Source organism: Leucoraja erinacea, chromosome 3 (assembly GCF_028641065.1).
Source record: "Leucoraja erinacea ecotype New England chromosome 3, Leri_hhj_1, whole genome shotgun sequence".
Taxonomy (NCBI): domain Eukaryota; kingdom Metazoa; phylum Chordata; class Chondrichthyes; order Rajiformes; family Rajidae; genus Leucoraja; species Leucoraja erinaceus.
Window position 1 is genome coordinate 85045484 of NC_073379.1, and position 21004 is coordinate 85066487.

A 21004-nucleotide genomic window follows, 5' to 3' on the forward strand; every position below is an offset into this window, starting at 1 on the left:
CTTTTGAATCTCTCCCTGCACTGGAGACCCGACTTTTTCTCGTCGGGTCTCAGTTGTCGTTGGGGCCGCAACGAGGAGCGGCCTCCAACAGGAAGAAGCCGGGGACTCAGGTGCCGACTCACCTCACCGTCGCGGAGCTGGCCAAGACCGGAGCAGGTGGAGCGGTGGAGGAACGCTGCCGCTGCCGCTGCTGCTGATGCGGAGGCTGCTGCTGCGGGTCTGTGGACGGCGGCACCAGGAGCCCGCGGATCCCTGGAGGGAGACCGCTTTTCGGGGCTCCTGCAACGGCGACTTCTCCCGCCCGAGTTGCGGGGTCGAAGAGCTCCTGGAGCGGGGCCTAGCACCACTGCCCCGCGTGGCTTGGAACGGCCGCGGGACTATGCGAGCGCACACCGGGGTCTTTAACACCAAGACCCGGTGCGCGACCTCGCACCACCCGGCGTGGCTTTGATGGCCGCGGGACAATCGCCATCGCCAGCCGGGGGCTTTGACTTTGACTCTGACATCGGGGGGGAGAGAGTGCAGTGGAGAGATAAGTTTTTTTGGCCTTCCATCACAGCTATGTGATGGATGTTTATGTAAAATGTAATTATGTTGTGTCTGGGGTCTATTTGTGTGTAATGTATGGCTGCAGAAACGGCATTTCATTTGGACCTCCAGGGGTCCAAATGACAATTAAATAGACTATTGACTATTGACTATATACCCCCTGATCCCTTTAGCCACAAGGGCCACATTTAACTCAATCTTAAATATAGCCAATGAATTGGCCTCAACTACCTTCTGTGGCAGAGAATTCCACAGATTCACTACTCTCTGTGTGAAAAATGTTTTTCTCAACTCGGTCCTAAAAGATTTCCCCCTTATCCTTAAACTGTGACCCCTTGTTCTGGACTTCCCCAACATCGGGAACAATCTTCCAACCCCTGCATTCTAGCGAGTACAAGCCGAGTCTATCCAGAATAGGGTTTGTCTAACCAGAGCCATCACCAGGTGCCGCTACAAGGTGATGTTTCGTGTTGAGACCTTTTTTCAGACTGAGTCAGGGGAAAGGGAAATGCAAATTTGGAGGAACAGCACCTCATATTTTGCTTTGGGCAGCTTACAAGCAGGTGGTATAAATATTGATTTATCTAACTTCAAGTAACCCTTGCATCCCCTCTCTCTCTGTCTCTGTCCCTGTCCCTCGTCCTCCCGAACCGTCGTACTAATTTCACTGTGTTTAAGAAGGAACTGCAGATGCTGGAAAATCGAAGGTACACAAAAATGCTGGAGAAACTCAGCGGGTGCAGCAGCATCTATGGAGCGAAGGAAATAGGCAACGTTTCGGCCCGATACGCTCCCTATTTCCTTCGCTCCATAGATGCTGCTGCACCCGCTGAGTTTCTCCAGCATTTTTGTGTATGAATTTCACTGTCGCCCTGGTGAGTCTAACTGTCTGCATAACTCGTGATCTACCCCACAGCCAACAATAGACCATTGTGGGCTCCACATTGCCTTCATCCATCGGATTTACTTCTTTGCATACCTTTCATCATCGCTGAGTAAAGCTACTCCAGCATGTTGTGTCTATGTGCGGTGTGAACCAGCATCTGCAGCAAAGATACCTCTGTAATGAAGAAGGGTTTCGGCCCGAAACGTCGCCTATTTCCTTCGCTCCATAGATGCTGCTGCACCCGCTGAGTTTCTCCAGCATTATTGTGTACCCTCTATAATCTTTGATCTGCAGTTCCCTCCTCCACCTCCGGGAGGTGCCGCCGCGCCGCGCTGCACTGACGGTCCGGTGGGAGGCGCCGCGGGCCGTGTGACGCAGCTTCCGGCCGTGTGCGTGCGGGTGCGCGTGCGGCTGCCGTTAGGGCCGGAAGTTGATGCGTTTGAACGGAGAGGCGGCAAAGGAGGTGGCGGCGGCGGGGAGTCGGCGAGTGGGAGGGGCCAGAGTGCGGAGCTCGAGCCGGGCACCGCCCACCCGCCCGCGCCCGCGCCCGCACCCGGACCCACTGCGTCCGCACCAGCACCAGCACTCACTGCGCCCGGCGACATGGGCTCCCGGTCCGAGCAGATGCTCATCGTCGTCTCCATCCTGGAAGGTGAGAACGAGAGAGAGATAGGGACACAGCAACAAGCCCGACCCCTCCCCCCCCCACACCCCTCGCCCCCCACACACTCACCCCTCGCCCCCCCACACTCACCCCTCGCCCCCCACACTGCCCCCTCGCCCCCCACACTGACCCCTCGCCCCCCACACTGACCCCTCGCCCCCCACACTGACCCCCTCGCCCCCACACTGACCCCCTCGCCCCCCACACTCACCCCTCGCCCCCCCCCCCCACACTGACCCCTCCCCCCCCACACACTCACCCCTCGCCCCCCACACTGACCCCTCGCCCCCCCACACTGACCCCTCGCCCCCCCCACACTGACCCCTCGCCCCCCCACACTGACCCCTCGCCCCCCACACTGACCCCTCGCCCCCCCACACTGACCCCTCCCCCCCCCACACTGCCCCCCCCCTCGCCCCCCACACTGACCCCTCGCCCCCCCCACACTGACCCCTCGCCCCCCCACACTGACCCCTCGCCCCCCACACTGACCCCTCGCCCCCCACACTGACCCCTCGCCCCCCCACACTGACCCCTCGCCCCCCACACTGACCCCTCGCCCCCCACACTGACCCCTCGCCCCCCCCCACACTGACCCCTCGCCCCCTCTGACCCCTCGCCCCCCACACTGACCCCTCGCCCCCCACACTGACCCCTCTCCCCCCCACACTGACCCCTCGCCCCCCACACTCACCCCTCGCCCCCCACACTGACCCCTCGCCCCCCACACTCACCCCTCGCCCCCCACACTGACCCCTCGCCCCCCCCCCCCCCCCCACCCCTGACCCCCGCCCCCACACTGACCCCTCCCCCCCCACACTGACCCCTCGCCCCCCACACTGACCCCCCTCGCCCCCCACACTGACCCCTCGCCCCCCACACTCACCCCCTCGCCCCCCACACTCACCCCTCACCCCCCACACTGACCCCTTGATCCCCACACTGACCCCTCGATTCCCACACTGACCCCTCGCCCCCACACACTCACCCCCTCACCCCCCACACTGACCCCTCGATCCCCAGCCTCGGTTCCTCTCCCCGCATGATCCCTTACTCCTCGCAGTCTAGGTTCATCTCCTACATGACAAACACCCCTTACTCCCGAGCTTCAGTCCCCCCCCCCCCCCCCCCCCCCCCCCCCCCAAATGCTCTCATCTCTGGGTCCCTGGATACCTTCTTCCTATTCCCCCTCCCTCCACTGTAACTAGTATAGCCACAATACACTGATAATAATAGAAATGACAGTTTTAGTTGGAGAGTGGGTGGATTTAACAGTGATTATGATTCACCTTACGTTGTGGAAATCCAGCAGTACACAAGCTTCCAAATGTATTTTAAAAACATTTTTCAATCAAGTAATAATATTTTTAACGTGTTTAATAACTAGAAACAGTATTACATTGGTTTAATTATGACTTCAATTAAATAAGTTATGATAAAAGCATGTGGAGGGGTTTAGGAGGTGTAAGGAACTGCAGATGTTAGAATATTGAGTAAAACACAAAGTGCTTGAGTAACTCAGCGAGTCAGGCAGCATCAATACGGAATGGACTGATGACATTTTGGTTTCGGACCCTACTTCAGATGAAGGATAATCCTGACTTGAAGTGTTGCCTGTCCATTCCTTCCACCAATCCTGCCTGACCTGCTGAGTTACTCCATAACTTTGCTTTTCATTTATGATCTGGGACTTTTCTGACGTTTTGAGAGAAATTGTCCAATGGAAATTTCTCCGGATAAGATGCCGTGCACTTGGACTGCCTCTACATGAATATCATATCTTTTCATTGTGGCAGGACTGGATATTTCTGTAACTTAGACAACTTTTTATTTGTCCTGTGTTTAAGTTGCTGTATTGATGCGACTCCTACCTTACTATTTGTAAAGATTCATTGTGAAATCAATTTGAACAGTCTAATTCAGTTTCTAGTTGTATTCACATTTTTTTCAGTGATCAAAAGGCTTTTATCTTTTTCTAATTTGTTTCACAATGTTGCTGGTTTCCAAGGAGATCCAATCAAATATAGCCAAGCTGCAAATTAAAATTTGATCCACAAGCTCAAAATGTTTGTATTATTTAGGAAATACAAATCGAGTAATCTTGTAACTTTGTTCCTATTGATTTTTTGTATTAGGACGGTATTTTCCAAAACGTCATCGACACAAAATTGTTGTTGAAGCCCGGTTTGATGGAGAGTTACTGGCCACAGACCCAGTTGACCATAAAAGTCAGCCTGACTTTGTTACGGAACTTGCCTGGGAACTTGACAGAAGATCATTGTATCAGCACAGGTACATAGAATAAATAAAAGGGGAAATTGTTTCTCACTTATGCCGACTGACATGTGCATTGTGCAGGAGGTAAAAACTCACAGTCATATAACGTGGAAACATCCCCTTTCAGCCCAACTCGTCCATGATGAACAAAATGCCCATCTCAGTCTCATTTACCTATGTTTGACCCATCCTTTTGAGGGGGATTTCAACTGCGCTCTTGTAATTATGTCCTGATTAAAGGAGACGTCAGACATTTGGAGGTGGACCTGTGCTATCCCTTGTGGAAACAATGCCATTATCTATATTACTAAAAGTCTCATCTTCACCACTTCCTGGTGCACTGTATGTTGATTTTAGAAAAAACGCTGCCACTTACGGCTTTAATTTTTGGCCATCTTACTCAGTCCCCCTCCGCTGTGCAGGACAAGAGGATTTTTCCCATCGTTGAAAAATAAAAGAGTTATTTGTGTTTAAAAAAATGTTGAGATTCTCTCTCCTTAAGGCCACGCCCCTCCCGGAGGGACTATAAAACCCGGAATTGTGGAGGCGCCTCAATTCTCTGCAAGATTGGGGAGCGAGAGGTCGCAATTCTCAGTCTGAGCTGTGAATAACACTGAACACATGTGCACTAAAATATGAGTGGCTTTACTGACCTGTCAGTGCCCTTAATGTGGTTTGAAAATGTAGTTTGAAAATGCAAAAGTGTGTTTTGGTTTGAAAGTGCTAAAGCTGTGTTGCCTTTGGTTTGAAAGTGCTGAAGCTGTGTTGACTTTGGTTTAAAAGTGCTAAAGCTGTGTTGCCTTTGGTTTGTGTAAAGAGCTCAAACTCACACGGGTTGAAACACAAGCATCGTTATTGTTCAGGTCATCAACTACACAGCAGGTCATCACACGTTCACACTGCTACTCTAACTGGTAGACAGCGGGTAGGATCTTGCACTATGAATGTTATAATTAGGCAGGGTTATAATTACTAAGCATTCTAATTGACATATGCTATAGCCAATCTACATCTCTTCTATAAATGAAAAGTAGATCAAGCGTTATCAGTACGTTCAGTAAATAAGTTGTTAAATGCAAAATGCCACATCTAATCAATCAATCAATCAATCAACCTTTATTGTCATCTTGCAAGCAACAGTTGTTACAGTGCAAAATGAAAAGACGTTTCCCAGTGAATAGCGGAGCATCGCACATGAAATTTAAACACTTCACACATAATAACACTTAAAAACAATCCAGTCCCTGATGGAACAGTATAAATAGTTAAAAGCAGGTAAAAAAAAACACAATGTTAAAATTCAATAAACCAATCATAAAAAATGTCCGGGGCCGCTGATTTGAGTGGCCAGTGCCAGTATTAAAGTGTCCGTGCCAGCCGCAGAGTCAAGTCAAGTGACTGTGGGTGCAGAGTGACTGTTTAGCAGCCTCACAGCCTGTGGTAGGAAGCTGTTTAGCAGCCTCGTAGTCCGGGCTTTGATGCTACGATATCTCTTGCCTGATGGCAGGAGATCCAGGTGTGCGTGGAGGGGGTGCAGTTTGTCCTTGGCAATTCTCTGTGCTTTCTTCAGACAGCGGCTCTGGAACAGTTCTTGTACCGAGGGTAGGGAGACGCCAATGATCCTCTCTGCTCCCCTCACTACCCTCTGCAGAGCCTTCCTGTCCGAACAGTTGCAGGTGGAGTACCACGTATTTATGCAGTACGTGAGTACAGACTCCACCGTGCCCCATAATAATGAGGTTAAACGTAGTCGCCGTATCTAACAGGCAGCTTACTAACCCGCCCGGTCCTTGTACGGTAGGGAACTGCCTCATCAACCTTTTCTTCCGAAAGGTTTAGGGCACGTTTGGGCAAGCCAATAAGGCTCTGGGGAGACACCGTAGAGGAAGGCCGTCGTGGGTGTACCGGTGAACCGGTTACAAAGGGAGAAGGGGGTGCAGATTGACGTGTTGAGTGGTGCGAGACAGCAGCTGCAGACACTGGAATGGCGATCACTTTATGGTTCAGTGGAGAGGCGTCAGGACCCTGGAGCGCCGGACGTCATTCCTTCACTGCAAGGAGGTGTTGACGGTTGCAACTGTAGATGGTGCTGCCGACATCGTCAAGGTAGGAGCGTGGCTCCTTCGCAGGGCCATGGACGAACCCCAGTTTGGTATGTCCTTTGTCCGTCTGCAAACAAACCACTTGGCCTTGGATCGGTGGCTTGTGGTTTGCTGGTCTTGTCGTAGGCACGTTTCTGCGCGTCACGATTGGATTGTACGCACGTTTGAATTACAGTGGGGCACAAAAACGTAGGCTTTAAGTGATCCTGTGTCACGGGCAGAGGAGGTCTTGTTAGCCGGGACATCAGTCGTTGGGCTGGAAGCACTGTCCCCAGCAATGTTCCTCGGGTTCAACAGGTCTAGGTAGACGTCAGATTTTGCCAGGAAGGAGCGTTTCATAAGTTGTTTAGCACTGCGAACAGCGCGTTCGGCAAGTCCATTGGACTGTGGGTACTCTGGGCTGCTGGTGACATGTTTAAAGTTCTAGCACTTAGCAACGTCTTTGAACTTCTGGCTGTTAAATTGAGTCCCGTTGTCAGTCTGAAGGCGAGCTGGAATGCCATGTATGGAGAAGTGCTGCTGGAGTTTCTGGATAACTATTTCAGAGGAGATGGTTGGTAGAAAATTATTTTCGAACCAACTCGAAGATATCAGAAGCCACGGACGACCAAGGTAGGGAGGGGTGTCTGCGATGTGCATGTCTTTACCTTTTTTGTCGACAATGCGGAAGTCGAACCGTTGTAGCTGCATCATCATGCCTTGAAGTCTTGCTGGGGCTGCATGGATCGGTTTGCTCAGGATTGTGACCAACGGTTGGTGGTCAGTTTCTACCGTGAAAGTTTTGCCGAAAATGAAGTTTATAAATTTGGAAGCGGCAAAAACCAAGGCAAGCAATTCTTTCTCTACCTGGGCATAGCGCTGTTTGGTATCCGTTGGTGTTCTTGAAGTGAAGGATACTGGCATGACATCGCGGTTGAAAGGGGTCTGCAACATGCAGCGCCTAGTTCATACTGGGGTGCGTCGCAGGTGATGGTATCTGGCAGGTTGAAATTAAAGTAGGACAGAGTGGGTGCACTGGCGAGCTGTAGTTTTAAAGTCTCAAAAGCTCGCTGGTGGTTTGGGTACCAGGGCCAGGTGTTGTCCTTGTGGGTTAGTTGACGCAGGGGCGCTGACAATTCGCTGAGATTGGGGATAAACTTTTCTAGGTAGTTGACCATGCCTAGAAATCGTTGCAGGCTGGTGACGTCAGTTGGTACCGGCAGCTAGTTGATTGCTGCAGTCTTCAGCGGATCTGGTTTCAGCGCATTGCTGGTGAACACTTGACCTACGTAAGTGACTTCGGGAACCCTGAACTTGCACTTCAAGTCAAGTCAAGTCACATTTATTTATATAGCACATTTAAAAAACAACTCTCGTTGGCCAAAGTGCTTTACATTTGTTATAAGAATAGCACAACAAAACAGACTACATACATATATACATGTAGCCCTCACTCAGAGGACGTCAGGAAAGGCTTGGGAGTATAGATAAGTCTTTAGTCTTGACTTAAAAGAGTCGATGGAGGGGGCAGTTCTGATGGGAAAGGGGATGCTGTTCCACAGTCTAGGGGCTGCAACCGCAAAGGCGCGGTCGCCCCTGAGCTTATGCCTAGACCGTGGGATATTCAGCAACCCCAAGTCGGCCGATCTGAGGGGCCTGGAAGTGGAGTGGTGGGTGAGAAGACTTTTTATGTAGGTGGGGGCAAGCCCATTGAGGGCTTTGTAGACATGGACTTCAGTGGGTTCAGTTTTAAATTAATGTCTCTGGCACGATCCAGTACTTTACTTAGGTTTGCATCGTGCTCAGTGGCATCACGGCCATCAACTAGGATATTGTCAACTATGATGGCACAGGGGAATTCTGCAAACAGTTGTTCCATTGCACGCTGGAAAACTTCGCTGGCAGAGTTGATGCGAAAGGGCATTCTTAGGAAACGGTAACGTCCGAACGGGGTGGCGAATGTTGTTAATGCCAATGAGGCACGGTCTAACGGAATTTGCCAGAGTTTTTGGTATACAAGACTGAGAAGACCGTTGCGTTACCGATTTGTGCTGCAACGTCTTTGATGGTCCTGATGGGGTAGTGTTGCCGTTTAATTGCTGTATTCAAATCTTTAGGATTGATGCAGATGCATAACTCCTTGTCTTTCTTTGTGGTGACAACCATGGTGGAAACCCAATCGGAGGGCTTGCTGACTTTGGCGAGGACTCCAATGGAGACCATGCGTTTAAGTTCATTCAAGATTCAAGAGAGTTTATTGTCATGTGTTCCAGATAGGACAATGAAATTCTTGCTTTGCTTCAGCACTACAGAATATAGTAGGCATGAATACAGAACAGATCAGTGTGTCCATATACCGTTATATAAATATAGACTCGCATGAATAAATAAAACAGATAATGGGCTATTAATGTTTAGAGTTTTGTTTGAGTTTATTAAACTCAATAGCCTGATGGCTGTGGGGAAGAAGCTATTCCTGAATCTGGACGTTGCAGTCTTCAGGTTCCTGTACCTTCTACTTGAAGGTAGCAGGGAGATGAATGTGTGGCCAGTATGGTGTGGGTCCTTGATGATGCTGCTAGCCTTTTTGAGGCAGCGACTGCGATAGATCCCCTCGATGGTAGGGAGGTCAGAGCCGATGATGGACTGGGCATTGTTTACTACTCTTTGTAGTCTTTTCCGCTCCTCGGCGCTCAAGTTGCTGAACCAAGCCATGATGCAACTGGTCAGCATGCTCTCTACTGTGCACCTGTAGAAGTTAGAGAGAGTCCTCCTTGACATATTGACTCTCCGTAATCTTCTCAGGAAGTAGAGGCGCTGATGTGCTTTCTTTATAATTGCATCAGGTATCTCGGACCAGGAGAGATCTTCAGAGATGTGCACGCCCAGGGATTTGAAGCTCTTAACCCTTTCCACCATTGATCTGTTGATATAAGCGGGACTGTGGGTCCCCATCCCACCTCTTCCAAAGTCCACAATCAGTTCCTTGGTTTTGCTGGTGTTGAGGGCCAGGTTATTGTGCTGGCACCATTTGGTCAGTCGGTCGATCTCTCTTCTATATTCTGACGTCCCACAACATTGGTGTCGTCAGCGAACTTGATGATGGAGTTTGCACTATGACCAGCTACGCATTCATGAGTATAGAGTGAGTGCAGCAGGGAGCTGAGCACGCAGCCTTGGGGTGCACCATGCTGAATGTTATTGAAACTGACACCTTTCCACCAATTCGAACAGTCTGTGAATGAGGAAGTCGAGGATCCAATTGCAGAGGGATGCGCAGAGACCCAGTTCTGCGAGTTTGGTAACCTGCTTGGAGGGGATGATTGTATTAAATGCCGAGCTGTAATCAATGATTAACAGCCTAACATATGAGTTTTTGTTGTCCAACTGGTCCAGAGCCGTGGAGAGCCAGCGAGATTGCATCCACTGCGGTAGGCGAACTGCAGTGGATCCAGGTCTTTGTCGAGGTAGGAGTTGATTTGCGCCATGATCAACCTCTCAAAGCACTTCATCACCAACGATGTTAGTGCCGCTGGTCGATAGCCATTGAGGCACATCACCTTGCTCTTCTTGGGCACCGGTATAATTGATGTCCTTTTAAAGCAGGTGGTAACCTCAGAAGTGAGAGACTGAAAATGTCTGTAAAAACTCCAGCCAGTTGGTCCGCACAAGTTTTTAGAACACGACCGGGTGAAGAATTTCCCCTCCGTAAGCATGTAAAGTGGAGGAGTCTTTTTTCATGAGCTCAATGGTTCTTATCTTGTTGAACACTTTGAGTGACATGACGTTCACGCGGGCGCCGTTATCGACTTTGATGATCAGAGGTTTGTTATTGATTATCATGGTCACAGCAGGATCAGTGACTTTGCCTGGGGTGCGCAGGCTTGGGGAAAGTACGGTCGACTCAGGGTCTGTGTTATCAGAGTCGTTCCCGTGACTCGTCGTGTTCATGGGAATCTGAATCTGATGGGTCTTGTTGGATCGGGTGCAGCTTCGTGCTTGGAGCTGTACCACTAGATCGACAACAATTTGCAAAGTGGTTGAGGTTTTTGCAATTATGACATACTTTCCCATGGGCCACACAAAATTGGTGCCCCCTGGGGTGGAAATAGTTACAGTTTGTGCACCCCGTGTTTAGGCATGTTCTGAACTTTGCTGGACACATTGAGAAATCTTTGCGGAGAGTAACTAGCCAAATTCACATTTAACTGTTGATTAGGATTCGCGCTATCAAAATCAGCCAGTGGTGCAACAGTCTCAGCCATCCGACAAGCATGAATAGCCTGCTCTAAAGTCAATTTTGCATTCCGTAGCAGTTCAGCTCGCAGCTTTCGGTCGCTCATTCCTCCCACAATTTTATCTCGAACTAGCTCATTTGTTAGGTCACCAAATCTGCATCGAAAGCTGATGTGTCTCAGGTCACTGATGAATCGTTCCACAGACTCATCAGCCTGTTGCACTCGTGCAAAAAATCTTGTTCTCTCAAGGATTCTGTTAGAAGGCAGGTCGCACAATTCTTTAAACTTTCTCTGCAACACCATGGAGTTGTCTATAGATTCTGCTGGCACCAATACCTGTCCATTCACATCCAGTTGAGCAGGTGCAAATTCGAACGAGTCAGCGCGAATCATAGCCTCCGAAGCCTTCAAATCATCGGTGAACGTGCGGATATAATGAGAGTAGTCCTTCTCAAACATTTGCCATCGCTCGGCGATATCAGAATCAAACACAAGCGGGCTAGGCTTTCGACAAGAGTTAGCCATATCCCCAAATTTAAAAAAAACTGGTAAACAAAATAAATTGCGGTAAACAGATGCGGGGTAGACCCGATAATCTGACACCATGTAAATAGCTCAAACTCACACGGGTTGAAACACAAGCATCTTTATTGTTCAGGTCATCAACTACAAAGTAGGTCATCACACGTTCACACTGCTACTGCTACACTGGTAGACAGTGGGTAGGATCTTACACTATGAATGTTATAATTAGACGGGGTTATAATTACTAATCATTCTAATTGGCTAACATGCTGTAGCCAATCTACAGTTTGAAAGTACTAAAGCTGCGTTGCCTTTGGTTTGAAAGTCCTAAAGCTGCGTTGCCTTTGGTTTGAAAGTGCGAAAGCTGCCTTGCCTTTGGTTTGAAGCAGTCTCGCCTAATTAAAGCTGCGTCGCCTAATTAAAGCTGCCTCGCCTAATTAAAGCTGCCTCGCCTAATTAAAGCTGCCTCGCCTAATTAAAGCTGCCTCGCCTAATTAACGTTGCCTTGCCTTCTATATAATTAAAAGTCTAATCTTGACGACTTCCTGTTTGCGCTTTATGTTGATTTTAGAAAACACGCTGCCACGTATGGCTGTCATTTTTGGCCAGCACAACAGGCTTGAGTGACTGCGCCACCAGCCCAAGAATCCATTCGGCCCACAATGTCCACATTAGCCCTCTGGAAACTAGTCCCCTCAGCACACAACACCAATACTAGCTCTCCAGAAAGCGCCCCACCCCCCCCCACTGGCCACCAATATTGGAATTGGTGGAGAGGTGGAATATTGTGTTGGAGGACCAGCCCTCCCGGGTGATGCTGGGACCCAACAGGTCCCACTTAGTTCCTATTAAATGTTTCCCCTCTAACCATGACCCTATGGATTCTAGTTCTTTATTTGCCCAACCCTGGGAAAAGGATTGCGTGCATTGACCCTATCTATCACACTTGTAATTTTTAACCTCTATAAAATCACCCTCGGTCTCCTACACTCTGTGGAATATAGTCAGCCTGCCCAACCTCTCCATAAAACGTACTCTCACATGTCCTAGCAACATCCTCGTAGATCCTTACTGCCTTGCTTCCATCTGAACGGCATCTTTCCTATAACAGGGTCACCTGAACACAATACTCAAGTGCAGCCACAACAACTTCTTGCACAACTGCAACATAACTTGTCACCTTCATCTTGTGTACCTATGATGCCATGACTGAGGAAAATCTTGGAACCATCTCTGAATAACCAAACTGGTGTTCAGTTGGTGGTGTTTCATCCGTATGCATTGCTCGAAATCTATGTATTTTAATTGATGTATGTCTCTCTTGTAGGTTACAACGAACACCCATCAAGGTGTATTGTTATGCAATTGATTCTTTTTCAACAGCGAAGGAGTCGGTAGGTTACATCATTTTGGATCTGAGGTCTGTTCAAGAGGGTAAGCAGGTATGTTACGTTTCTTTTTTAAATTTAAGGTACAAGGAAATTTCAATGTGTGTTTACACATCTTGGGTTGATTAGTCATCTGGTATTTTTATATTAATAGTGATGATTTTTTCCCCAAAAAAAACTGCACTTTATGATAGGTTCAATCAGTTAGGAACTTTGAATATAACCAACTCGTTCTGCGCAGTTCAGTTGGAAATTGTCCAATGGAAATTTCTCCGGGTAAGGTGCCGAGCACATGAACCCGGTGTAGTTCTAAATATTGTAGCCAAGCCTTATTCCTAATTAAATATCCAGCTCTGAATTAATATTTATCCTTTCTATTTAACAGTGATTCATTGTAGTTACTGATTTAATTACATAAAATACTCAACAAATGTGGTTTATTACAGATATTTGAAGAAGTCAATTGGAAAAGTTCAGTTTTTCCTTGGAACAGATGAGGTTAGCAAGAAATTTAGTAGTTGCTGAATATGATATTGCACTGATGTCTTGTTATTTTGCAGTCGTAGAAATTTTGTGTCATATATGTATAATTTGTTTTTGTGTATTTGTCTGAATCTATGTGCCTGTGATGCTGCTGCAAGCAAGATTTATCATGGCACCTGTACTTCACCAGACTGTACATGTGACAAACTCTACTTGACCATGTGTACAAAACTGAAATTACATACAGTAAGATTGAAACAGCATGTAATTTCTTTTCTTGAAAAAAGCTTAGCTTCAATTTTTTAAATGGCATTAAAATTATCTGTTGAATTGCACAAGCTAGCTGTAAAGTCAAGTCATTAATTGTATATACTCAAGTATAATGCAGTATAGGTGCTGGCGACAGTAGCACAGACATGGAGTCAAACAGCACGCAAAGACAAATTATACTTAAATCACACAAATTCTAAAGGACTGTGGACAGAAAAAGACCTCAAACAAAAATACATTTCAGCAAAACACAATTGGAAGACAAGTCCATAGCGGTGCTAGAAGTGGTCTTTGGTATTCCCCTGCTAAGGTAAGATCAGGGTTGTGTAGGTCAGTATAAGAACGATGGTTCTCGGAAAATAGCTGTGCCTGAACTTGGTGCTAATGCTACATTAGCTCCATTTTTTATTCTCCCCACATTCTCATGAATTCCTTCCAGATTCTACCACTCATGAGAGACATTTTAATGGCCAAATAATCTACCAACTCGCACATCTTGGGGACGTGTGAGGTAATCACAGCACCAAATTGTGAAAATAAGATAAACTTAATTATTTTTGTAAAGTATAAAGTTATTTTATTTGCTGTATTAGTATTTTTTATTAAAAAGCTGCTATGTTAATGTATATCTATCAAGATGCTTTCTGTAAAATCTTAAATGCTGCATCTGTTCCCACTGCAAATTTCATAATTTGAAACATTTATCTTAGGCTCTTAAATGGTATTCCTTGCTCAGTAGCAAGTACACAAAAAGTAAGCCCGAAATCAAGATTGGCATTGTCTTGGAGACTGATGCTAAACCACATGTGGAAGCCTTTAAAGCTAGAGAGGCACCACCAAGGGAAGGAAAAGGTGGGTGTATTTGTTTGTAGTTCATAGTGTTCTCATCGAAATGAAGACACAGTTAGGAAACAGATTTACTCGGTCTGTCCATGTTATTATGTTGATATTAGACTAAGTGAGACCCGTTGGGTCCCAGTCTCACAGGCCTGGTCCCCCAACGCAATCCATTCCCCAACGCAATATTCCACCACTCACCTGTTCCCCCAACGCAACCCGTTCCCCCAACCCAATATTCTACCAATCACCCATTGCCCCTTACTGCGCAGGCGCGGCTCATTTCCCCTCATCCCCGAGCACTCCCTCCCCCTCCACTTCATGTGTGGGTGGGGAGGGAAGTGGAGTGGGATGGGAGGAGGGGTGTGGGGGGGGGGGGGGGGGGGGTGGGGGGGGGGGGGGGGGGGGGGGTGGCGAGAGGGTGGGTGTGGGGGAGGTGTGTATGTGGCCAGGTGCGGTGTGGGGGGGGTGTGTGTGTGTTGTGGGGCAGGGGGGAGGTTGTGGGGAGAGGAAGGGGGTGTGGGGACGGTGTGAATGGGGGGGTGTGTGTGTGGGGTTAGGGGGGGGGGGGGGGGAGTTGTGGTGGAGAGGGGTGGGGGGGGTGACCGCGGAGAAAAGATGGAAGAGCCATGGGGGAGAGGGGGGCATCACGGCGGAGAGGGGAGGAGCCAGCGAGGGGGACCAGAGGGGTAGTGGCTGGAATTGGCGGTGAGATGGGGATTCACAGTGGGCGCTGGTCGTTCTCCACCGGGATCAGAGTCTGCTTTCCGTTTGGCGACATCTCCGACTCCGTGCTGGGCTGGGTCTCCCACGCTGGGTTGGGTCAGTTCTCCGATGCTGGGCTGCTGCTTGGGGCGGGGTTGGGCTGCTTCGGGCTCCTCCAAGTCCGGTTGGAAACCTCCGCCGGCCACCCTCAGCAACAGTAAAGACGCGATGGCGCAGGATAGGGCGGACCGTCCCGGGGAGTGACGAGAAGGGACTAACCCGCGTTGCACTGACTGGCAGGAGAAGAGATCGATCTGCGCACGTGGGGTTTTTAAGATTTTTAAACCGCGTTAATTTTTACGACATCCAACCGATAGGAACGAAACTTTGCACTTCTTGATTAGTGCAGGTGTCCGAGGTTATGGGGAGATGGCAGGAGAATGGGGTTTGGAGGGAGAGATATCAGCCATAATTGATTGGCGGAGTAGATGTGATGGGCCGAATGGCCCAATTCTACTACAATCACTTAAGATCTTATGCATTCAGATTTGTTGTATCAGCTATGATGATTGCAGCAGAGTGAGATGCTATCATTTCCACAGACTGGATCCACCAACCTGTCCACAGAGTACAGCAAGACCATGATCTATCAATGTTTGCCTGGCTGTTAGGGAGTGGCTTTGAAGAGGCTGGTGGCTTCATTCCTGACTAGCAAATGGCCAGCTGCTGGAGATTGTATGGCCGTCTGGATTTAGCGAGGGCTCGAAGAGGGTGGGCAAGATTGGGGGGGGGGGGGGTGTTGCTTAAGGAATAGGAATAGATTGCAAGCAATAAACGTTGGGGAGGATGTGAAAGATGGGCAGAGGTAAAGGTTGTGGGCACAATTTTATATATGTGGATCTCTGCATATATTTGCTACGTCTGTGCAACAGAGATTAGGACCTCTTTGCCTTTGTGTCAAGACATTGCATTGTTAAGGTCAAGTGGTAGATGGTGTGGAATAGCTGCCCAAGAATCTGTCACATTTCAGAATGGCATGTGAACAGTCATTCTCAATGTTGAGGGACTGACGAAGAAGTGTTAGCAAACCTTCAATGGTTTCTCTCCGCCAGTGACAATTGGAAGAGCAAATATGTAAGGAGATAGCAGAGATTAGTAGTAAGCACAAGGTAGTGATTGTCGGAGATTTCAACTTTCCACACATAGACTGGGAAACACATTCTGTAAATGGGCTGGATGGGTTGGAGTTTGTAAAATGTGTGCAGGATAGTTTTTTGCAGCAATACATAGAGGTACCTACTAGAGGAGGGGCAGTGCTGGACCTCCTGTTAGGAAATGAGACTGGACAGGTGGCGGAGGTATGCGTTGGGGAGCACTTCGGGTCCAGTGATCACAATACCATTAGTTTCAATATAACTATGGAGAGGGTCAGAACTGGACCTAGGGTTGAGATTTTTGATTGGAGAAAGGCTAACTTTGATGCGATGCGAGATGATTTAAAAGGAGTGAACTGGGACATTTTGTTTTATGGGAAAGACGTAGAAGAGAAATGGAGGACATTTAAAGGGGAAATTTTAAGAGTACAGAATCTTTATGTTCCTGTTCGGTTGAAAGGAAACAGTAAAAATTGGAAAGAGCCCTGGTTTTCAAGGGAAATTGGACATCTTGTTCGAAAAAGAGGGAGATCTACAATAATTATAGGCAGCATGAAGTAAATGAGGTGCTTGAGGAGTATAAAGAATGTAAAAAGAATCTTAAGAAAGAAATTAGAAAAGCTAAAAGAAGATATGAGGTTGCTTTGGCAAGTAAGGTGAAAGTAAATCCAAAGGGTTTCTACAGCTATATTAATAGCAAAAGGATAAGGAGGGATAAAATTGGTCCATTGGAGAGACAGAGTGGACAGCTATCTGCAGAGCCAAAAGAGATGGGGGAGATATTGAACAATTTTTTTTCTTCGGTATTCACCAAGGAGAAGGATATTGAATTATGTGAGGTAAGGGAAACTAGTAGAGTAGCTATGGATACTATGAGGTTCAAAGTAAAAGAAGTACTGACACTTTTGAAAAATATAAAAGTGGATAAGTCTCCAGGTCCTGACAGGATATTCCCTAGGACGTTGAGGGAAGTTAGTGTAGAAATAGCCGGGGCTATGACAGAAATATTTCAAATGTCATTAGAAACGGGAATAGTCCCCGAGGATTGGCGTACTGCGCATGTTGTTCCATTGTTTAAAAAGGGTTCTAAGAGTAAACCTAGCAATTATAGACCTGTTAGTTTGACTTCAGTGGTGGGCAAATTAATGGAAAAGATACTTAGAGACAATATATATAAGCATCTAGATAAACAGGGTCTGATTAGGAACAGTCAACATGGATTTGTGCCTGGAAGGTCATGTTTGACTAATCTTCTTGAATTTTTTGAAGAGGTTACTAGGGAAATTGACGAGGGTAAAGCAGTGGATGTTGTCTATATGGACTTTAGTAAGGCCTTTGACAAGGTTCCTCATGGAAGGTTGGTTAAGAAGGTTCAACTGTTGGGTATAAATGCAGGAATAGCAAGATGGATTCAACAGTGGCTGAATGGGAGAAGCCAGAGGGTAATGGTGGATGGCTGTTTATCGGGTTGGAGGCAGGTGACTAGTGGGGTGCCTCAGGGATCTGTGTTGGGTCCTTTGTTGTTTGTCATGTACATCAATGATCTGGATGAAGGTGTGGTAAATTGGATTAGTAAGTATGCAGATGATACCAAGATAGGGGGTGTTGTGGATAATGAAGAGGATTTCCAAAGTCTACAGAGTGATTTAGGCCATTTGGAAAAATGGGCTGAAAGATGGCAGATGGAGTTTAATGCTGATAAATGTGAGGTGCTACACCTTGGTAGGACAAATCAAAATAGGACGTACATGGTAAATGGTAGGGAATTGAAGAATACAGTTGAACAGAGGGATCTGGGTATAACCGTGCATAGTTCCTTGAAGGTGGAATCTCATATAGATAGGGTGGTAAAGAAAGCTTTTGGTATGCTAGCCTTTATAAATCAGAGCATTGAGTATAGAAGCTGGGATGTAATGTTAAAATTGTACAAGGCACTGGTGAGACCAAATCTGGAGTATGGTGTACAATTTTGGTCGCCCAATTATAGGAAGGATGTCAACAAAATAGAGAGAGTACAGAGGAGATTTACTAGAATGTTGCCTGGGTTTCAACAACTAAGTTACAGAGATAGGTTGAATAAGTTAGGTCTTTATTCTCTGGAGCGCAGAAGGTTAAGGGGGGACCTGATAGAGGTCTTTAAAATGATGAGAGGGATAGACAGAGTTGATGTGGACAAGCTTTTCCCTTTGAGAATAGGGAAGATTCAAACAAGAGGACATGACTTCAGAATTAAGGGACAGAAGTTTAGGGGTAATATGAGGGGGGAACTTCTTTACGCAGAGAGTGGTGGCGGTGTGGAATGAGCTCCCAGTGGAAGTGGTGGAGGCAGGTTCATTAGTATCATTTAAAAATAAATTGGATAGGCATATGGATGAGAAGGGAATGGAGGGTTATGGTACGAATGCAAGCAGGTGGGACTAAGGGGAAAAAATTTGTTCGGCATGGACTTGTAGGGCCGAGATGGCCTGTTTCCGTGCTGTAATTGTTATATGGTTATATGGTGAGAGCAGTGTTTCCACAGAAGCTGCAAGTATCATGATTTTAATATATAAGCAAGAAACACAAAGGAAGATTTAGATCAGATTGAGCTGTTATTGTCACGCCTTGTAGGGTCTGGATAGGCAATTAAAAACTACTTGTTACGTTAGTACAGGTGCACAACCTTTTATCCGAAAGCCTTGGGACTAGACACTTTTCGTAATTCAGAATTTTTCGGCTTTCGGAATGGAAGATTTTTAGCGTAGATTTTAACGGCTGGCGCAGTGGCAGAGTGCTCGGCTCATATCCGCAAGGTCGCGAGTTTGCGCCTCGATCCCGGCAGTTACTCGATCGCGAGTTTGAGTCTTCAATGTAGTTTTTTCTTGCAGAATAGGAGAGAATAGGGAGGGTTAGGTTGGGATCATTCTCTGCGAGATGATCTTAGTGCGGGAGACAAGTGTAGGAGAGGTGTACTGACTGTGTGGGCAGAACTTTGGAAGTGATTGCCCACCATTCTCAAAAGCCGCTGTGTCTCCCTGTCCCTCCAACTCCAGAGGAAGCCGCTCCCCGATGGGCCGCAACGGCGACAAGTGGCACTTCGCCCACAGCCCGAGCTGCGCCCCCTCATCCGCAACCCGGGTTCCTCTGGAGTTGGAGCGGGGCTGGGCTAGAATTGCTGCTGGCTGTGAGTCTCTGGGATCTCCGTGCTTGCAGTCGGTGTCCCGTTGGTCCTGACGTCTCCGGCCACCCCCCTGGAATGGAGCTGAGACTGGGAACTTTACCGCCCTTGCCCCCTCCCTCTGCAACTGCAAACAACCCCACAGTTCCCAGTCTCAGCTCCTGTACAGGGGGGTGGCCGGAGACGTCACAGCCTGAGCTGCGCCCCCTCATCCGCAACCTCAAGACCAAGACGCACCTTGCACACCATCAGCTTCGGTCCCTACGGGGAGCGTGTTCCTCTGGAATTGGAACGTGGCTGGGCTGCTGCTGGCTGTGGGTCTCTGGGATCTCCGTGCTTGCAGTGGGCCTGGGGGTCGGTGTCCCGTTGGTCCTGACGTCTCCGGTGACTGGCACTGGCGCCGACGTGAAGGCAGTGCAAAGCCCCCGCGCCGGTGCAATGGGCGGGGAGCTGGAGAGGGGAGGGAAGGGGTCACACATATGGCCGGGAAGCAGAGGGGTGTAGGTGGGGTGAAACTGAAGGGAGCGACAATTTGCTGCTGCCTGCCCACTGAGTTAAAAAGTTCCCACGCAAGACTCACGATACACTGTGTATCGTGAGTCTACCGTGGGAACTTTTTAACTCAGCGGGCAGGCAGCAGCAGATTGTCAATTATTAACCCTCACCTTCACTTTTATGAATGGGGATTTAGTTCCCCTTTCTTCGAGGACCGACCGGAGGTTCCGCTGTCACCTCTGCGGGTCGCCGTCGGTGAACGTCTTCAAGGGCCTTTCTTCAAGGACCGAAAAAATGTCCGCTATTCGGAGCTTTTCGTTATTTGGATCGTCGGATAAAAGGTTGTGCACCTGTATAACATAATTTAATTTTTGAGACTGCAGTCTAACCAGCCTGTACAAATTTGTTCTTTTGTTCAAATACTGTAGATTTAAAGTCACAATGTTGAAAAAATAATAATAAAACCCCTTTCTACCCTATTTTCATATTTCATAGTAATAGAAACATTGCCATGTTCCTTGCTGGATGTGGACCCCAAATCTCTAACAGCTATTCTAAATGAAGAAGAAAGCTACTATCAGATTGGTCCTGGAGAGTACTGCACTGATTTCTTTGTGCTTTCTGTGACAATTGCATTTGCCACACAACTAGAACAGGTTGGTGAAAGCTTCAGACTGGAACATGAAAGTGCAATATTAATAAAGTTATTATTGCTGAAGCATGTTACATTGTGCTTAGAAATTTTAAATAAATTCTTGGTAATAATGTGCAGGTATTGTTGGACTGGTGAAAAGGTTGAATTCCTGGGGAAAGTTTTGTTAAGTAGAAACAGTAAAAGTGCTTCCTGTTATTTTTGTTTTGATTGCATTCTGAAGTTCAGTAATCTTAGAAAAAACAAACTCTTCAAAAAGCTCTTTGAATATCTGAAATAGTGAAAGCAGGTGAAAGGAGAATCAGAGCTGAGTAACTTGTCATTTCTTCAATGTAATACATTGCCATGGATTTATGATTAACTATCAGACAATAGAATTAATGGCCATTTATGGATTGACAATAAATAGGTGCCATAAACAATAAGAACTGTCCTTGCTTACACAAAAGATTGACTGGGAGGAATCTAAATATATTTCTATTTCATACAGTCATAAGGAATAGGAGTAGAATTAGGTAATTCGGCCCAAAACTTTACTCCGCTATTCAATCAATCTTTCACTTTTCTGTATGTTTCAATTAGGTCCCCCCACCCCCCTCATTTTTCTAAACTCCAGCAAGTATAGGCCCAGTGCCGACATACA

General features: G+C 47.5%; 1 protein-coding gene across 1 annotated transcript in view; it reads left to right on the forward strand.

The window, feature by feature from the left end:
• The first annotated feature begins 1973 nt into the window (after positions 1 to 1973).
• The window catches only part of cep120 (centrosomal protein 120), a 97377-nt gene continuing 78346 nt past the window's right edge, over positions 1974 to 21004 (forward strand). Inside the window, 6 exon segments of the mRNA XM_055633123.1 lie at positions 1974 to 2087; positions 4235 to 4391; positions 12604 to 12654; positions 13055 to 13106; positions 14072 to 14213; positions 20205 to 20365. Of these exon segments, the coding sequence (XP_055489098.1) occupies positions 2039 to 2087; positions 4235 to 4391; positions 12604 to 12654; positions 13055 to 13106; positions 14072 to 14213; positions 20205 to 20365 (612 nt within the window). The 5' untranslated portion in view covers positions 1974 to 2038.